At 34.8% G+C, this 18,650-nt stretch overlaps 1 protein-coding gene across 5 annotated transcripts in view; it reads right to left on the bottom strand.

Annotated features, from left to right (window-relative positions):
- HECTD2 (HECT domain E3 ubiquitin protein ligase 2) overlaps positions 1-18,650 on the bottom strand; it is a 59,754-nt gene that overhangs the window by 17,209 nt on the left and 23,895 nt on the right. For 3 of the 5 annotated variants that reach the window (XM_059662818.1, XM_059662820.1, XM_059662821.1), the window contains exons 3-11: positions 15,070-15,208; positions 14,260-14,362; positions 13,781-13,870; positions 10,772-10,836; positions 7,814-7,859; positions 6,341-6,450; positions 4,319-4,467; positions 3,639-3,762; positions 1,217-1,313 (exon numbers count right to left, since the gene is read on the bottom strand). In XM_059662818.1, the coding sequence (XP_059518801.1) occupies positions 1,217-1,313; positions 3,639-3,762; positions 4,319-4,467; positions 6,341-6,450; positions 7,814-7,859; positions 10,772-10,836; positions 13,781-13,870; positions 14,260-14,362; positions 15,070-15,208 (923 nt within the window). The remainder of the gene's footprint in view (positions 1-1,216; positions 1,314-3,638; positions 3,763-4,318; positions 4,468-6,340; positions 6,451-7,813; positions 7,860-10,771; positions 10,837-13,780; positions 13,871-14,259; positions 14,363-15,069; positions 15,209-18,650) is intronic. The other 2 variants (XR_009448383.1, XR_009448384.1) reach the window with 1 other exon arrangement.

Raw genomic sequence — 18,650 nt, 5'->3', positions numbered from 1 at the left:
AAAGTTGCATGAAATTGCTTAAATGCAACTAATAAAAAATGTCAAAATGACTATTACATAGACTAATCTTTGAGCCAGTATCTACCCAAGATTAAGAATTCTGGTGCTAAATAAACCTATTGAAATTTTTCGGGGAAGGGAGTAGGGTGGCTATGGAACTCCCTTGCACATAGTTAATAACATTTCTTCTAACATCCCCATACTTGGTGTAGGCTGACTTTGAGATGTTACCAGTCCCTCAAATCTCTTGTCCAGCTCTGTGATAGGAAAAAAGTACTCACCTTCTGGGAACTGAATTACTGAAGAATAAACAATTCTTATTTTGTATGCAATTTTGAAGTAATGTGATTTATGCTTTTGCATTCTTTTTGTATTCTCAGACAAGACATGGAAACCACTTTTTTTTTTTACTCTATGTGTCTCTTTTTATTTTAAAAAGACTGCAACCAACCTTTCCTCTAATTTTTAAAGTTGTAAGTAATCATGTCCCAAAGTCAGATACTCAAAATATATGAGCATGTAAGTGTCTAGTCTAAAGCTCTAATAAAAAAAGCTCACTTAATCTGATGCCTACTAACTAAAGTATATAACTTGACTGTGCTGTGCTGAAACACAGGTGGTAGGGAGTGATGAGGACGGGACAGAGATAAACTCTGTCCTGCTCCGTAACTCGACTACAGCCAACTTGACAGCTCCCCCAGTTTCTATGGGCCTCTGTGCATTTGGTTTCCTAAGAAACCATAAAACATATTTTACCTTCTTTGGACATATTTCTCAGTTTTCTAAGATGACACTTGATTACATCTTCAGTTTTATGGTTGTTTCTATTTGATTTTCATAAAACCAAGACAACGTTTTAGACGTTTGCTCATACGGACACTCCTTGCCCTCACTGTAATTTTCACCAGAGCTCCATGCTCGTTACTGAAGCTAGAATATGGTATCTACAAAATAATGTCCAACAAGTTCCCAGTACTTTGGATTTATGAGACACATTTAATCTTCCTGCTATATTTATAACATAATCAGAAGTTGGTGAGGGGTATCTTTTTCCTGTATCATAAACAGGTTTAAACATTTTTTGGGGAAATATAATGTGAATTTTACTTTCAACATTTCCTAATTATGCTAGAACAATTCATAAGACATTTGATGTATTAAATTATTTACTGTATTGATTATAGTCAGCACAAATATGCTTACGTAGCTGGCTTACCCTTGCGATGCTTATCATCTGCTGCTCTGAGTCTCTCTGAATAATGATTTTTTTTGCAGCTATAGAAATAACGAATGGGTACTGACAGAAGGAAAACCTGCCCAACAAGTGGAAACAGAAAAAGCAAAATTGTGTATTTTTTAGCAAAATTATACTAAGGGAAGGAATGTAAGGTACCCCTTCTAACAATATAACATTACTTTTGAATTATGTCTTATCATTTACAAAATGATCTCAAGTACATAATTTCTCTTAATCCCCACAGCCCTGTGAAGTGTGTGTTATTACCAGGGGTGCAGTACCTTTGTTTTCTGGAGGAAGCTACATCTAGTGAGATATGTGCTAACTACTTACATTGTTATATAGTAATTCCAGTTTATGTACAGTCATCTGTACATCATTACCTGTGAAAAATATGGCCAACACCAGAACCAAGAGGCAGAGTGTTGATGAAGGAGGATTAGGACAGAAAGTTCAAGTACAGAAAGTAATATAAAAATCCATTATTAAATGGATATTTCTGAAATGAGAGCTTCAGAAATGAGGAAATCTTGTAATAACTATAGTAATAACAAGCAGAGTAATAAATTTAAGACCAATAAAAGTATGTTACTGTTAGTACTGCACTTAATGATATAGTAATATGAAATGATATGTGTTTGTAAAGGTACAACATTATGATCAAAGGTAATGAAAACAACTTTTTTTCCTGGGTCAGAGCTCATTCTATGCTATGTAAAAGAGCCACAGACAAAGAGAGAAAGGCATTTGGAGAGAACTAGCATGGCAGTACTGACACTTCAGGAGTTAGACTCCATCAGAAGTGGCTGCGATGCATCCATCAGTTTTCATTGGAATCCATTCGAGTGCAGTCAGGCAAGGCATCCGTGACCACCAGGTGCCATGAAGGCACTATGGGGACACAGGAGGTAGCACTAGTGTGAACTGAAAATGAAATAGCTTTCCCCTGGATCGGAATTGTTAAAATCAGTAAGAGTTGTTCAGTGTTAATGTGTAATGATTTTTGAGTCACTAAGTGCTAACTAAAAATTAAGAAATGAGTGTCCCTAGTCCTGGCACTTAGAAGAATGATACTATGTGTATGAGATACTAGATAAACAGCTGAGGCTGCTCATGGCCAGCGGTGACTTGCCCTAGGGCTCCAGGTCCCACTCTAGGTCCAGGCTGGCTTCCCAAGGGCGGGAGGGAGTATAGGATAAAAGTCTAATTCATTCTTGGTACAATGCTGTGGTACAGTGGTTAGAGGTGCTCTGTATTAAAAGTTGTCACTAAAATACACACAATAACTCTTGGAGTTGTTTTGTGGTTTTGTCTACAACGTTGTAATTATATAAAGTGGGAGAAAAAAAGCTTCTTTGTAAAATAAACTTTCCCAAGAAAGTATTCATCACACTGACAGAGGTCCCCAGAAATGGAATTCTTATTCAGTTCCAAGTGTTCATATATGGACTGAAATATGTCCTGAGAGACATTTTATGTTTTAGGCCAATTCTTGTAGAAAGGGTCCCTGGAAGCTTAAACCAGTTTATAAACTAGTCTGTGGTTTGGGGTTACTTACATCCATCCCATATCTCTTAGTCAGCCTCCATGAACTCTCCAGGACATCTCCTGGTCTGGGAATAAACTGTTTGGGATCTTCTTGCTGGTTTAATTCAAATAGTAAGTGTGGATATAAGGGGCAGTGTACTAAAGAATTTGGTCAAGTGTTTTGAAAATCTATTATACCATTGTAATAAATCATTTGTGGTAAAGATCTTTCTCCAACATCCATTTTTTAAATACTGTATGTAAAGGTCAACAATTTTTCCTACAGAGTAAGGAAGAAAAGGAGTGAATGTATGAGTGTACATGCACATGTGTGTGATCACTGTGTTAGATCTGGCACTGGGACACTATGGCCCATGGGACAAAGATGGCCTATCGCCTGTGCTTGTGAATAAAGTGTTGTGGGACACAGACACCCCCATTCATTTACATATTGTCTAAGGCTGTCTTTTTGTGCTGCAACAGACCAGAGATTGTATAGCCCAAAGAGCAAACAATATCTACCATCTAGTACTAGTACTTTACAGAAAAACTTTTTTAACCCCTGTCCTAGACAATAGCATGTAGAATAAGAAGCTACAAGAAATTGCATATTAAGATAGTACCTTTCCCTTCTAAAAAGATGTTATTAATCAAACCAAAAACAAATTAACATGCATGTGAATTCAAAATGTAACAGAAAAAGAAAATGCTTTCACAAATACAGTATTTCAAGGCTGAATAATTAAACTACGTTTATAAGTTTATATCTAAAGGTACGGGGAGATTTAAATTTATTTACACAAACTTAAAACCCAGTCATTATTTTGAATAGTATTTCATTTAGGTGAGTAGCCAAATGAGCTTCTGACTGTACCTGTGGGAGTTTCCAAAGCTCTGCCAGGTGTGGTATTCCTCCATGAGATCAATGTGATCCAGTGTAGAATTATAGAAATCGGTATAAGGAATAAGGGGAGGGTGGACCAAATTGTTTGCAGTATCTGTAAAGATAAATTATAACATAATGATCTTTTGTAACATGCGCATGGTTTACTCTAATAATAATACCATTTTAATGTCTACCAAATAGTCTTTACCTATTCCTATTTTAAGCAATTGTAGCTTCCAATGGAAAAAGTAGTTTTATAATTGTGATCAAAATGGAGCCAATAATTTGTTTTTTTTAAAAGAACTTGTGGTGGGGATTGTATTAGTATAGTAAAAGGAACGCCCAGATGGCCATCTGCTCTTTCTGTTCGCGCCGTAAGTGTGTTCTCTCCTTAGCATCCCTCAGGAATTCATAGAAGTTCTTCTGTTCTTAGGAGTCACTACTTAGCAGATTATTTGCAGTTAGCCATAACACAGAATACTGCCCAATAAAAAGCATAAAGCTCTCTCATGCTTGTTAATTAACTGTGAACTCCATTATCAGAACAGAAAGTGAATTTCAACTCTCCACTTCAAAAGAAATCCCTCCATGGTACTTTGAGACCCTTATGGAAATGTCTCTAATATTTAACAAAAGAAAAGTAAAGATGATAGAAGAACAAAACCTACTAAGTAAAGCCAGCACTTTAGATGCTGATGGGATCCACCAGGAACATTTTGTTAGGGGTGGAAATTCTTCAGGCTTTGCAGGAAACAGTCGTAAAGAAATAAACTGCAGCAATCTCTCTACCAACTGTTTGAACCTCTTCTGGGATAATCTGGTAAAGATTTTGAAATAATTCCAATCAAAATTCACATTGTCTATTTTGGCAATATATTCATTAGATAGTAAAGTGCATTCTATATGCATAAACTTTTAGAATATTCCCCCAAATTCTATTTTTAAATTGCCAAACATTTGAAAAGATGGAAGATCTTACCTGGAATAATTACTTCTTAATTGAATAAGAAATAAACATTAATATTACTATAAAGTTAGTATTAAACATTTCATGTTATGCCAAAAACGAAGATGTGTAAAGGCTTTCAACAGTCAATTCTATTATTTGCAGACTCTGTATGTGCAAATTCATCTACTTGCTAAAATTAATTGTAACCCCCAAATTGATAATGTGGCTCTTTCATTGTCACTTGTAGATGTGCAAACAGTGGCAAAACATTTTAGTTGCTCAATGTGCACATTCCCAGCTGAAGCTGAAAAAGGAATGCTCTGTCTTGTTCTAGCTGTCATGCTGTAAGCAAGCGGCCTTTATGCAGTCTGCATAGTGTCATGTTTTTCACATTTTGTGCTTTTTGTTAGTGATTTTGCTGTTTTAAAATGGCCCCCAGAAGTAGTGTTAAAGTTTTGTCCAGTCTTCCTAAGTACAAGAAGGATGTTGTATGCCATACAGAGGATACACTTGTGTTAGATAACATTTGTTCAGACATGAATCATAGTGCTGTTGATTGTAAATTCAGTGTTAATGAAACAACAATTTATATTAAATAAGATGTCTTTAAATAGAAGTATAGGTAAAGCAAGGTTATGTAGTCATCAGCTGATGAAAATGTTGACCTTAAAGCTCGCAGGAGCCTAACGCTGTGTTTCCTTTAGGGGCAATAGTTTAGTATTCACTAATTCACTATTCACAGTACATTTATAAAACATTAGAGGCCTGGTGCACCAGTGGTGTCCCTCGGCCTGGCCTGCGGGATCAGGCCGAAACCAGTTCTCTGACATCCCCTGAGAGGTACCGGATTGAGAGAGGGCACAGGCCAGGCCAAGGGACGCCACCGATGCACGATTGGGGCCGGGGAGGAACATGGGAGGTTGGCTAGCCAGGGAGGGACCACGGGAGGGCTCCAGGGCGAGTCTGGCCTGTCTCGCTCAGTCCTGGACCCCAGCAGCAAGATAACCTACCAGTTGGAGTGTCTGCCCCCTGGTGGTCAGTGCGCGTCATAGCGAGTGGTTGAGTGGCCTTAGCATATCATTAGCATCTTATGCTTTGATTGGTTGAACAGCCGACCGGACGACCTAATATGGACACTTAGCATATTAGGCTTTTATTATATAGGATACTACTGTGAATAATGAGCATCAACTGTATTTTAAAATTAATTTTGAAAATATTTTGCCTCTTTGTTATCAATCATGAAGAAAAGTAATTGTTGATGTGAGTATAGTTCTATGAAAAAAGTATGATACCTTTATAAGTTGATATTGATGGCTAAACTACATTTTATAAAGATGCTTTTGGGGAAGGAAAAGCACCATGTAAATAATGCTGAAATTTATATTCATACAGAGATAGGAAATAAAAAGACACAAATTAAAATACTAATTTCTAAGCAAATCCAGGCACCATCTATGAGATGTTTGAAAAACCAGTGATAGAAATGCACTGCATAAAAGCAAGAACAGTGGACAGAAATCCCAACCACAGCTTGCACAAGCAAAATGGTTACTGACATTAGAAACAGATTTTAATTATCCTTTATGTAGTACTAAAATATATGCATATAATTGCCTTTTGAGGCACTGTGAAGTATAAGTATCATTTCTAAAGACCTGCAAACATTTAATATTTTTAACTCATAGCAAACTTAAAACTCTAAGATTATGAAGGTTCTTAATATCATAGAAGGACTTACTTTTTAACCCAGTGGACTAAGAAATGATGGTCAGCTTCAACTAAGGCAGCTATCTGTCTTAGCAAGTGAGCATAGATGACGTACGTAGATGTGTTATTAAACTGAGGATTCTGAGAAAGATATTAAAAGTAATTGTGTTAAAATATTGTTAACATGTAAAAAGAAAGACACTAAGCTTAATGAGCTAAGTGGTAAATTCAGAAGACGAGATTTGAAGTTATGAAATACTAGGTGAAATCCTTTAAAACAATAATTTATTTGTTTATTTAATTAGCAGAGACTTGGTACAGTTCTGCTGTGGTACAGTGGAAAGAGCACGGGCTTTGGAATTGGGACAGATCTGGGTCTGCGTGAGCAGAACTTATTGCTAATATACAGTCCTCAAAAACTTGAGCTTCATGTTGTTTTCTAGCATTCACTATCTCTACATATATATATTTCCTCCCCTAGTTTTGCCTTTCTCCTCCTCCTCCCTATTTTCCTTCCTTACATCTCTCAACTACTTCTTGTCTATTCCTCCACACACACACACTTTTCTTTTTTCCTCTCTTCCTGCTTCTCTATCTTTACCCTGCATATTTCCTTTTATTGAACACAGTAATGAACTAAACACTATCCTATTTAGTATGTATTTTTTTATTACCTTAAAATAAGGTAATAACATATTTGCACCTTTTACAAATTGTAAAGAATGACACAGATGCAGTGTGCTAGCTATGGTATTAATATAATTCTTTCATAAAAATAGTAAAAACTAAAAATTGCTTTTCATTTGTCTGGACCTAATTTTTTCTATCTGTGAATCTGTAGCTCTCAAGAAGAAAAAGTTCATCATCTTTGTGTGTTTTTAAAAATCTATTTTATTGTTTTTTACAGAGAGGAAGGGAGAGGAATAGGGAGTTAGAAATATGGATGAGAGAGAAACATCGATCAGCTGCCTCCTGCACACTCCCCACTGGGGATGTGCCCACAACCAAGGTACATGCCCTTGACCAGAATCGCACCCGGGACCCTTGAGTCCGCAGGCTGATGCTCTATCCACTGAGCCAAACTGGTTAGGGCCATCATCTTTGTTTTGCAAATATAAACCACTGATTTTTCTATTAGTATTCTAGCTTAAGCATTTATTGAAAATACAGAGAAATTGGAAACTTACTACTTAGAAAATAAAAGAAAGTCTTGGAACCATTCTAGTTATAAGAAAGGAGAATAATTGGATGGGGAAGATGTTCTTCCCTTCTGTTTGTGCCCGAATACCACAGCAGGAAGGCAAGAATTAAAAATTTAATCCCAGAGATAAATTAGCTTCCCATTGTTTGTTTGTTGTAGCTTTAATTCTCTAGTTACAAGTAACTACAATCCAAAAGTATCAGTAATGTTGCTCAAAAGAATACTTAATATTTGATATAATTTCACCTACATACATGCATAGACTGAGGTCTAAATTAGATAACTAAATTCTTGCTTTCTTACCTGTAAAAGTATAAAATATGCTCTAAGATCATCTTTTGTTCGTGGACTGAAAAAGAAGTATAATTGATTAGAGATTACAGTATATAATAAAAAATGATCCATTGAATTGAGTTGATAAAAGCCCAAAACTAGACTTAATATGTATTATTATTGAGACAGTAACATATCTCTAATATGCTGAGAATATAGGTTCCTGTGTGCCTACTCTAGGCTGATTCTGAAGATAACTAAAAATGGAGTTAACTAGGCTATTTTATGAGGTAAATATTATGATTAACTCTGGAAACAGTTAAGAGTCTGGAAAATAATTAACAATTTTAGAATACTTATGTTTTTGTTTTAATAAAGGATAACTGAGATCTCAAAAATATCTATGCATTGAAAAAAGAAATAGGTTTGTGAGTACAGGTCTATTACTGAAATGAAAGTTGTAGAAGTGTCTGCAAGTCAAATCACACTTTGAATACATCTAGTCTATTTCTAATGAAAAGAATCTTATTTTGAATACCTCTGAAAAGTAACTAAATTTTAATCTGTGCCATGTTAATCTGGATTTCCACATGATCAAATTTGACCAAGTTTTTGTTATTCCCCAAGCTGATGAGTGTTACTTGTCCTCTGAAGATCTATTAAATACACTCACAGACACTCGGAAGTAAGTAACTTCTTGCATTACAAATGGTTCCCCTATGTGATAACTAGATGCAATTAATGATCCTTGATTGGATCCTGGATTGAAAAATAAAACCCAGGTATTAAAGAACACTTTTGAGCCAACTAGGGAAATTTAAATGTGTACTGTATTTTAGAGAGTATTAAATGAATATTAAATGTATTATGGTCACAGAGAAAAATGTGATTAGGAAATACATGCTGAAGTAATTAGGGGCAAAGTATCATGATGCCTTCCATTTACTAAAAACAGATTCCATGCAGAGGGAGAAAAAGCAAAAGCAAATGTGGCAAAAAGTGAACAACTCGTGAATTCAGGTGATGGTGAATGAGTTTTCATTATCTTTAACTTTTCTGTAATTTGAAATTTTTCAAAATTCAGTGTTGGGGGGAAAATGGTTCACCTCCAAGTATCTTCTTGAATTCCCTTTAAGAAAATAAAATGATGAAATAATAATTTACCTTTCTGTTATAGTTATAAATTAAGTATGAAAATATAAATTTTGCCCAAAATATACCTGATGACCTTTACAAAATATAAAGCCACCTAATCTGAAATATAACTATGTATTACATGTATTAAAGTTAGAAATAAATATGTATATGCTTATATATATAACATTTTTAAATTAGTAATATTTCTTTGTAGAATTATCTCAATGAAATAATGATTTATATTATTTAGGTTTAAACCAAATTGAAACCATTTCTGTCTATAATATTCTACATAATTTTCAGACTATTTTCTCAATGGGACTAATGTTTTGTTTTAGAAATTATATTTGAAAATATTTTAAAACACTCAAGGCAATTCATAAATATTAAAATTCCTGGTGATAGGAGAGTCCTACTTTTTTCCATTTTATAGCTGCACCATTATGATTTCCAACTCTCTGGCCTATGCACTAGTATTGCAGTACAGTATACAGTTCAGGCTATAGAAATTGTGGTTAAGATCAAAGGCTCTTTGCCAAACCGCATGTTACTGGGTTAACTTGGGCAATTTACTCTGTAAATTTTCTCAACTGTAAAATGAAAATAATCATATTTCCTGTCTCATAGAATTGTAGTAAAATTTCAATGAGAAACACATGGAAAATTGTTAGGAAGATGCTTATAGCCCATAATAGTCAATAAACTAGATTTTGTTGTTGTTACAATAAATTCAAAATAAAACAAGACTTTTAGGTACTGCACACACATTCCTCTGAAACATGAGTCCTGTCACATTGTCATTTTAATCTGTATTGGACACACTTTTCAAGGGCAGAGAGGGGAAGCTTTGAGGGTTTGCCTACTAGAGGGGACTGAGGTTCCAGCAGTTTCAGACCACTGGACTTCCTCATTCTCCTACAAATGCTCTTTACATTCTAATTTTCTCTTCATTTTTAATGAAGCATTATGTGTTCAACCAGAAATTCAAGGAAAATGCAAATATATTACTAGAATGATAAATTAGGAAAATCACATGAAATTATATGTTATGATTTCAATTATTTTAAAAGATGACTAGACAAAAATAGCAAAATGTAAACATTTGTACTTTTTTTACACTACTCTAGCTTTAAAAATTTTTTCTATAATAACCAGGCATCTCTTTGAAAATTTATTAAATTTTGACATTATATTTAAGAATTCTAGTTTGGTAATATTTTTAGACTGGGCTTAATATAAACATGTAAATTATAATTTTATGGTACTCATATGACTTTATAGAAGCTATTAATTGAAATTATAGTGCTGTTTAAACAATATCAATTTAAATAATATGTACTTTTGAAAGTATATTTTTATATTCTACATATTCTCAGTTCAAAACATTATCAGTTGCATTGCCCATCATTCCTTAAATAATGATTCAATATTTAGTCCTAAGAAAAAACATTTCAGCAGTCAAACTTACATTTCCTTATATTAGAAATAAAAAATTTTGCTTTGGCTACCAGAAAGTCCAAGGCTAAATTTAAGCCCATATTATTTCATCCTAGGTTACATGTAACTATCCATCCCGTGTCTGTATAGCACTCATGTCTGTACACAACAAATTTTACATATGATGTTAAAGGATTCAGAGATCTTCTGAAGCCCAACCATAGACCATCCTGAGAAGTCACAAATCTCAAGTTTAAAAAATTTGTTGTTAATGGTTTATAACTTCTTTCTATCTTTGTTTTTATTACAACAACTAAAATTGACTCGGTAAAATACATACCTATGTAACATAAGGTGTATGAGATGTGTAAACTAACCATCTATACTGACTAGCTAGATATTAATTACAATTACCCTTTCCATTCTCGTAACAGGCTGTTAATGATTCCCTTTAATACTGTCTTCTGAATGTCTTGAGGCTGTAGGCAAAAGAAAATCAGAAGATAATTAGGATTAGCTACTAAAGTGACTTTAAAGATTGTTTATCCATTCACCTATTAAAGGATATCTGGGTTGCTTCCAATTTTTGGCAATTTTGAATAAGGTTGTTATAAAATTTGTGTGCAGGTTTTTGGGTGGACATAAGTTTCGAATCATTTGGGTAGACAACTAGGGTATGACTTCTGGGTCATATCGTAAACTTGTTTAGCTGTGTAAGAAAATGGAAATATAACTTATTGAAATTTGTGGGATACAGCAAAAGTATTAAATGAATATATTAGACAAAAAGATGTAAAATAAACAATTTAAGCTTTCAATCTTGGGAAATTAAAACAGGAAATCAAGTCCAAGTAATCAGAAGAAAATACATAATAAAGGTTAGAAGAGAAATCAATATAAATGAAAACAGGGAACTAATAGAGAAAAAGCAATAAAACCAAATGTTAGTTTTTGGAAAAGATTAATAAAGCTGATGAACCTTTAGCAAGACTAACCAAGAAAGGAAGATTAAAGACAGTAATTACTAATACCAGAACTGAAAGCAGGATCATCACTACTGATACCTGAACACTGAAAGGATATCAGAGAACTATTATGAACAACTCTGCCCACAAATTAAAAACCTAGGTAAAATAGACCAAATCTTTGGGAGATACAATCGATAATTTGAATGGACTTATGTTTATTAAAGAAACTGAATCAATGACTAATAACTTTCCAAAACAAAAAACACCAGGCCCAGAAGATTTTACTGGTGAGTTCTACTGAAAATTTAAGAAAGAAAGGATACCAATTCTTTACAATTTCTTCCAAAAACCAGAAGAGAGAATATTTCCTAACTTATTCTATGACATCAGCATTGTCCTAATACCAACCTAAAGATATTACAAGAAAAAAATTACAGATCAATATCTCTTCTGAACACAGATGTAAAAATCCTCAACAAAGTATTAGCAAGTCAAATCCAACAATGTATACAAAGAATTATACACCATAACCAAGTGGGATTTATTCCAGGTATGCAAGGCTGGCTCATCATTTGAAAATCAATTAATGTAACTCATTACATCAATAGGTTGAAGAAGAAAATATATGATCATATCAGTAGCTATGAAAGCATTTGATAAAATTTAACACCAATTCATGATAAAGAAGACCTCAGCAAACTAGGAATGGAGGGAAATTTCCTCAATTTGGTAAAGAACATCTACAAAAATCCTTGAGTCAACAATTTTAATGGTGAAAAACTGATAGGTTCATCTTGTATTTTCCCTGTCTCAGTCCTGGAATTAGCCATTTCTCCAGGGAGCTCTGGTTCCTTTCTGTGAGGAATGGTATTTAGAAACCATGCATGCTAAAGTGCTCATTGCTACTGGGTGTTATTGCTTCTAGGCCCTTTCAGAGAACAGGGTTAGGAAATACACACACACACACACACACACACACACACACGTATCCATATCCATCTATTAAAATCCCTGAGTTCATTATGATGTCTTAATGCCAGAAACTAAGAAAAACTAAAGATTTGTTTACATATTTTAAAAAATCTTTAGACTGAAGATACATAAAATACTGTGTATAAAAATTACTTGGCTTAGGCTTTTTTTAAGGTATGGTCATAATATTCGAAGTATAGCTAGGTGGGGTTTTTTTCTGTTTGTATTACATTTTAAAGGATTTCCCCTCATGTTGTATATTTTTAATTTTTTAGTGACTATAAAATATTAATATCATTCCAAGTCAGAAAAAATCAGAGAAGTGTCCCAGGAGTGGAAATTTTGGGTCACAATTTATGCATAAGCAAAATGTGTTAGCAATAATGCCCAGCAGTTTTCCAAAGTGGTTGTTTATACTTACCCAATCAGGCTATGAAAGTTCTAAGTGCTCCACAATATTGCCTATTCTTGGCAAGGTTCTTAAATTTTTTTTCTACTAATTTTGAATGGATATATAATCTTATCTTCATTTCTCTAATGACAAATGTTATTAACTACCCTTTCATATATTTAATTGTGAAGTACTGAGATTAGCAATAAGCAAGAATGTCTGCTATAACTTATTTTATTCAAAATTATATAATAAGGCAACTACAACTATGCATGCATACATAGGTACAAGGGTTGGAAAGAGATAAGACACTCATTTTTCACAAACAACATGATTGTCTATATAGAAAATCCAAATAAATCTGATGTACTGTGAGAATTAATGAATAAATTTAGCAAGGTAAATAAAGATAAATATATGAAGGTATTTCTATACTAGTAACACTTAGAAAATGAAATTACAATAGGATAAAAAAATCAAGTACTTAGAAATAAATGTAATAAGACATGTCAGACCTTTACTCAGAAAACTGACGCATTACCAAGAGAAATTAAAGAAGATTTAAGTAATTGGAGGGATATACCATGTTCATGGATTGAAAGGATGTCAATTCCTCACATACTGATCTATAGCAGTAGGGTTCTCAAAATGTGATCCCTGGATCAGGAGCATCAACGTATCCTGGGAACTTGTTAGAAACACAGATTCTTGGACTCTATCCTGGACATTCTGAATCTGAAACTCTGCATTTTAAGAAGCCCTTCCTGTGACTCTGATAGATGATAAAATTTGAGAACCACTCATCTGCAGATTCAATGCCAATACAATCAAATAACTGACCTCCTTTTGCTTAAGTGAAACATAATTTTACGTTAGTAGGACTCCCTAAACAAGGACTGGACATAAATATATTTTCTGCTTAATTCTCATTTAGTTATAAAAATAAAAACAATCTTAACTTTCTGAGAATTCCAACTACATTTACTATAAAATTACATCACAGTGATTTTTACAATATTTGTGTAGTTGCTTTTGAAATACAGAAGAGACAAAGAATTATACTATTTACATGTGTTCATAAACAATACTTACAGTAGTAAGTAAGGCATCATATACAGCATTCACAAATTTAGCATTAATCCCAGAGTCTTCAGTGGTATTAAATGAGGTGGTGGCATCTTTCTGCAAACCCAGTTAAAGAATTAGCTGTATATAAAATTTTAAGACTGTTCTTACTCATATTTGAATCATAACTGTTCCTTCATAATTTCTAATATTTTCTAGTATGATGATAAAAAAGAACTTTCAGGGCAAAATTACTAAAATGAAAAATGAATATAGAATAATTATTTTAATAACTTAAAACTGAAAGAATGGGGACAAATATTAACATTTAATACAAATAAAATCTAAGATATCACGCAATATTTGTGATATAAGTAATTTCAGAAATTAATACATATGTTTTTCTAAACAGTTGCTTAAGTCAATTATTGGGTAGAAAAAAGAGGTAAACTTATCATCTATGTTTTTTTAATTTAAAATGAAAAATGTGTTTTATGTATTATTACCTTAAATGCAGCATTTAGTTCTGGGAAAGAATCAAATGTTGTTAGATAAAAATCATGTACTGCTTTCCAATCTCCTGACGACTTAGCTTTTTCTACATCTTCCCTAAAATGAAAACATATACTAACCATAATAGAAGGAAATATTATTCAGATAAAATAGCATTACTTTACACATAAATGTCACCAAACATGCAACTTGATATACTGAAGCTGAATACAGAAATGCTCCAATTAATGTAAATATGATTTATGGATCTACAATTCTTAATTAGATTGATGTATTAATCCAGCTTCAGCTTTCCCTTTTACTTGCTTTTGAAAAGTTCATTCTTGACATGCTTATTACAAGTAACACTCTTTCTTCACTTCAAAGCTAAATGTCTTGAGAGACTTTGTTTATATTCTATCTCTACTTTCTCATTATCCCTTTGCTCCTTCATATATCCAGTGGAATTTTTTAGTAGTGACATAGCTTTATAGTTCATGTGTTACATAGCATTTAAAATCTTATTTTTTAAAAAGGAAACATTCTATTATTTTTATTACTACCTTTGTCTCCTGCTTTGCCTGTTTTGACTCATATTCTCTTATTTAGTGTTTCTTTTGCTGCAACATCATCTCCCCTTACCTGTTACTTAGACATTTGTTTTCATCTTCCACTTGAGACTTCTAGTCTTTTGTGACCGCACTCTTGGCTAATACCTTATCATGATCCACAAGATCAATTGTTCACACAAAACTATTAAATTATATAAAGTACTGACATGCGGGTAACTATATGTCTACATATAATAGTGAACTCCAACTTACTGAAAGTCTTTCATAGTTTTGGGCTGGATAGGAAGGGTAGATTCTGGAGGAACTGCAGCCTTTATTTCAGATGATGATGCATCTGTAGAGATACGCTGTTTCTGTCTAACATCAAGGGAAATTGGTGGTAGGTCTCTCACTGTGAAGCATAAAAAAGCATTCAGAGTAATTAATCATAAAATTTTCCAAATTATAAAATGCCAGGCTAACTCAACATGAACAGAAGACAAATGAATTATTTTGTGTTGCATTCACCTTGGGGTCATGTGACAGAAAGTCCTACCATAGGGAAGGGCACTTACAGGAGGGTCTAACGCCCCTACCCCAACTTCACCCATAACAGATATTAGGCTGTATTTTACATTAAAAGTTATCTACAGATGTAAAACACTTTCTTTCCCCTGCTCTTTCCCCAAAAGTTGTCTTTCAGGGAATATTTCAGTGAGATTCAATGTTTTAAATGTTTATTAGCTCTTTGAATATGTCCAAATCATTTATTTGCATTCTCAGCAATTCTTTGTTGGAGTTTTAGCATTTTCTTAAGAATTTGCATGAAATTTTTATTTTATTCTGTTTGCAAATAGTTCATTGTTTGTTCTTTTTGTTGTACTTTATAACCTTTTAACTATGTAATAAAATGAATATACAAGAATCTCATAGAGCAAACATATGGCTTAATGAATAGTATTTATTATAAAACAAACACCTTTGAAACCACTAACCAGTCAAGGGATAGTGTTACAAGCCCCTCCTTGCTCCAACTACCCATATGTTGAGTAGACTCTGCCTATTTTAATATTAATTTCTCAGATTCCTTTTTATCTTTTTTTCATTAATTTTTAAACATTTCCACTTTTTTCTTATAATTCCTTTTACGGCATGATTTGTTATGTTTGTTTACTTTTGTGTTTCTCCTAGTTTTAAGAATATTTTTAATTCTTTTCTTTATTGCCACCTTTCTCAATGTTTATAATTCCATGTTCTTTCAAATGTCGTATTTTCTTAATGAATTTCAGCTCATCTTGAAATAGGGTTTATCTATTTTTGTGGATGTGTTTCTGATGGGCTCTCATTGTTCAAGTGGCTGTTATTCTGTTTCTTATTCTTTTTTAGTACAATAACATTTTGTAATAAAAAATTATAGAATTTTTCCCTGGCTGGTGTGGCTTAAGTTGGTTGGGCATCATCCCTTATACCAGGAGGTAAACATTTCGATTCCCAAAGGCGCATTTCTGGGTTGTGGGCTTGATCCCTGGCAGGGGGCATGCAGGAGGCAGCTGATCAATGTTTCTTTCTCCCTCTCCTTTCTTCTCTCTCTAAGAAACCAATGAACTATTCTTTAAAACAAATTCTGGAGTTTGATTTTGCTCATTTTCTGTTGCCAATATTTTTTTTTAAACGTGTTTATTGATTTCAGAGAGAGGGAGAGGGGGTAGAAACATCAATGGTGGAGAGAATCATTGACCTGCTGCCTCCTGCATGCCCCCTATTGGGGATCGAGACTGCAACCCAGGTATGAGACCTGACACAGAATCAAACCATGACCTCCTAGTTCATGGGTTGACGCTCAACCACCGAGCTACACCAGCTGGGCTGCCAATATTATTTGAAATTAGTTTCCCAAACTTTTAGGAGGAGGTGTAGCCCCTTTGTTTTGTTTTTATGTGGAACTCAAATATATGGTAGCTTGCTTTCTGGGATTTCCAGGCTCTGTTTCCCTCCTCCACTTTGCTTTAGATATCTTCATTCCTTAATCCCTATTGTTCCAGTGCTGCTCAAATCAATCAAATTTAATCTCAGGATAGGGCCTGGGTCTGGAAGGGGCTCTAGTTAGTCAGTTTTGAGAATTCAGAGGGGTGACATGCTCCCTTCAGATTTAGCATGAGCTCTCTGCATTCATTTGCTCTTGGCAGTACCTCCCAATTTCAGCCTTTGTTCTCACTGGCCTCCTGAGCTCTCCAATGGATACCTGTTGCTTATTTTGCAGCTTTCCTTTTCTCAGGTCCATCAAACAGCCCAGATGCTTCCTTCGCTTACACCTGCCCGGAAACTAGCCCAGGAGATCTATCTTATGGTTTTGGTGATTTGCCCTGCTTATCCTTTTAGACCAGGGGTCCTCAAACTGCAGCCCGCGGGCCACATGCACATACAAATATTGTATTTGTTCCCGTTTTGTTTTTTTACTTCAAAATAAGATATGTGCAGTGTGCATAGGAATTTGTTCATAGTTTTTTAAAAAACTATATTCCGGCGCTCCAGCGGTCTGAGGGACAGTGAACTGGCCCCGTTTAAAAAGTTTGAGGACCCCTGTTTTAGACCATTTATATGTAACTAGAGGCCTGATGCATGAAATTTGTGCAAGAGTAGGCCTTCCTTCCCCCAGCTGCTGGCACTGGCTTCCCTCTGGCACCAGGACCTGGGCTTCCCCCCAGCTGCCAGCAGGCACCTGGGACCCAGGCTTGTCTCGCTGCCCCGGCTTCGTCCAGAAGGATGTCCGGTCTAATTAGCATATTATGCTTTTATTATTATAGATTATTGACATGTTAGGGCTTAAGTCTATCATTTTATTTTTTGTTTTTTCTTATCTTCCTGCCTTCTTGTGGGTTACGCAAACACTTTTCAGAATTCCATTTTGATTTATCTGCAGTATTTCTGAAAAGCTGCTCCAGATATCCAGATATTATATACACACTAGAGGCCCGGTGCACAGATTCGTGCACAGGTGGGGTCCCTCGGCCTGGCCTGTGGGGATCGGGCTGAAACCGGCTCTCTGAGATCCCCTGAGGGGTCCCAGGTTGCGAGAGGGTGGTTCTCAGGTGACACATCCCGAACTCAGGCTCCCTCCTCTCTAGTTCCGGGTGCGTCACCCGAGAACCACAGCTGCCAAGTCACCACAGCTCGGCAGCTCCTGCACTGAGCGTCTGCCCCCTGGTCAATGTGCATCATAGCTACTAGTTGGAGCATCTGCCCCCTGGTGGTCATTGCACGTCATTGCTACCTGTTGGACGGTCGAATGATCGGACAGTCGCTTAGGCTTTTTTTTTTTTTTTTAATTTATTGATTTTTTAAGAGAGGAAGGGAGAGGGATAGAGAGTTAAAACATCAATGAGAGAGAAACATCCATCAGCTGCCTCCTGCACACCCCCTATTGGGGATGTGCCTGCAACCAAGGTACATGCCCTTGACTGGAATCGAACCTGGGACCCTTCAGTCCACAGGCCGACGCTCTATCCACTGAGCCATACCGGTTAGGGCAAGGCTTTTATATATATAGATAACTTATCAGTCTACTGATGTCATCATTTTACTAGTTGAAATCATACCTCCTTTTACATACCTCCTTTACAGTGTTATGTTTGTTTCCACTGTTAACCATAACTTAGAAAACACAAAAGGAAAAGGAAAGTCTGTTGTATTTACCTATTTTTTGCTTATCTTGTTCTTCTTTCTTGATGTTTCAAGGTTCCTACTTTTGTTTCCTTTTTGCTTAGAGAACCTCTTAATGCATTGTTTTAGGATAGGTCTACTGGTAACAGATTCTTAGTTTTCTTTCATTTGAGAATATATTGATTTCCTCTCCA

Source organism: Myotis daubentonii, chromosome 13 (assembly GCF_963259705.1).
Source record: "Myotis daubentonii chromosome 13, mMyoDau2.1, whole genome shotgun sequence".
Taxonomy (NCBI): domain Eukaryota; kingdom Metazoa; phylum Chordata; class Mammalia; order Chiroptera; family Vespertilionidae; genus Myotis; species Myotis daubentonii.
This window is presented reverse-complemented; position numbering and strand designations above follow the sequence as displayed.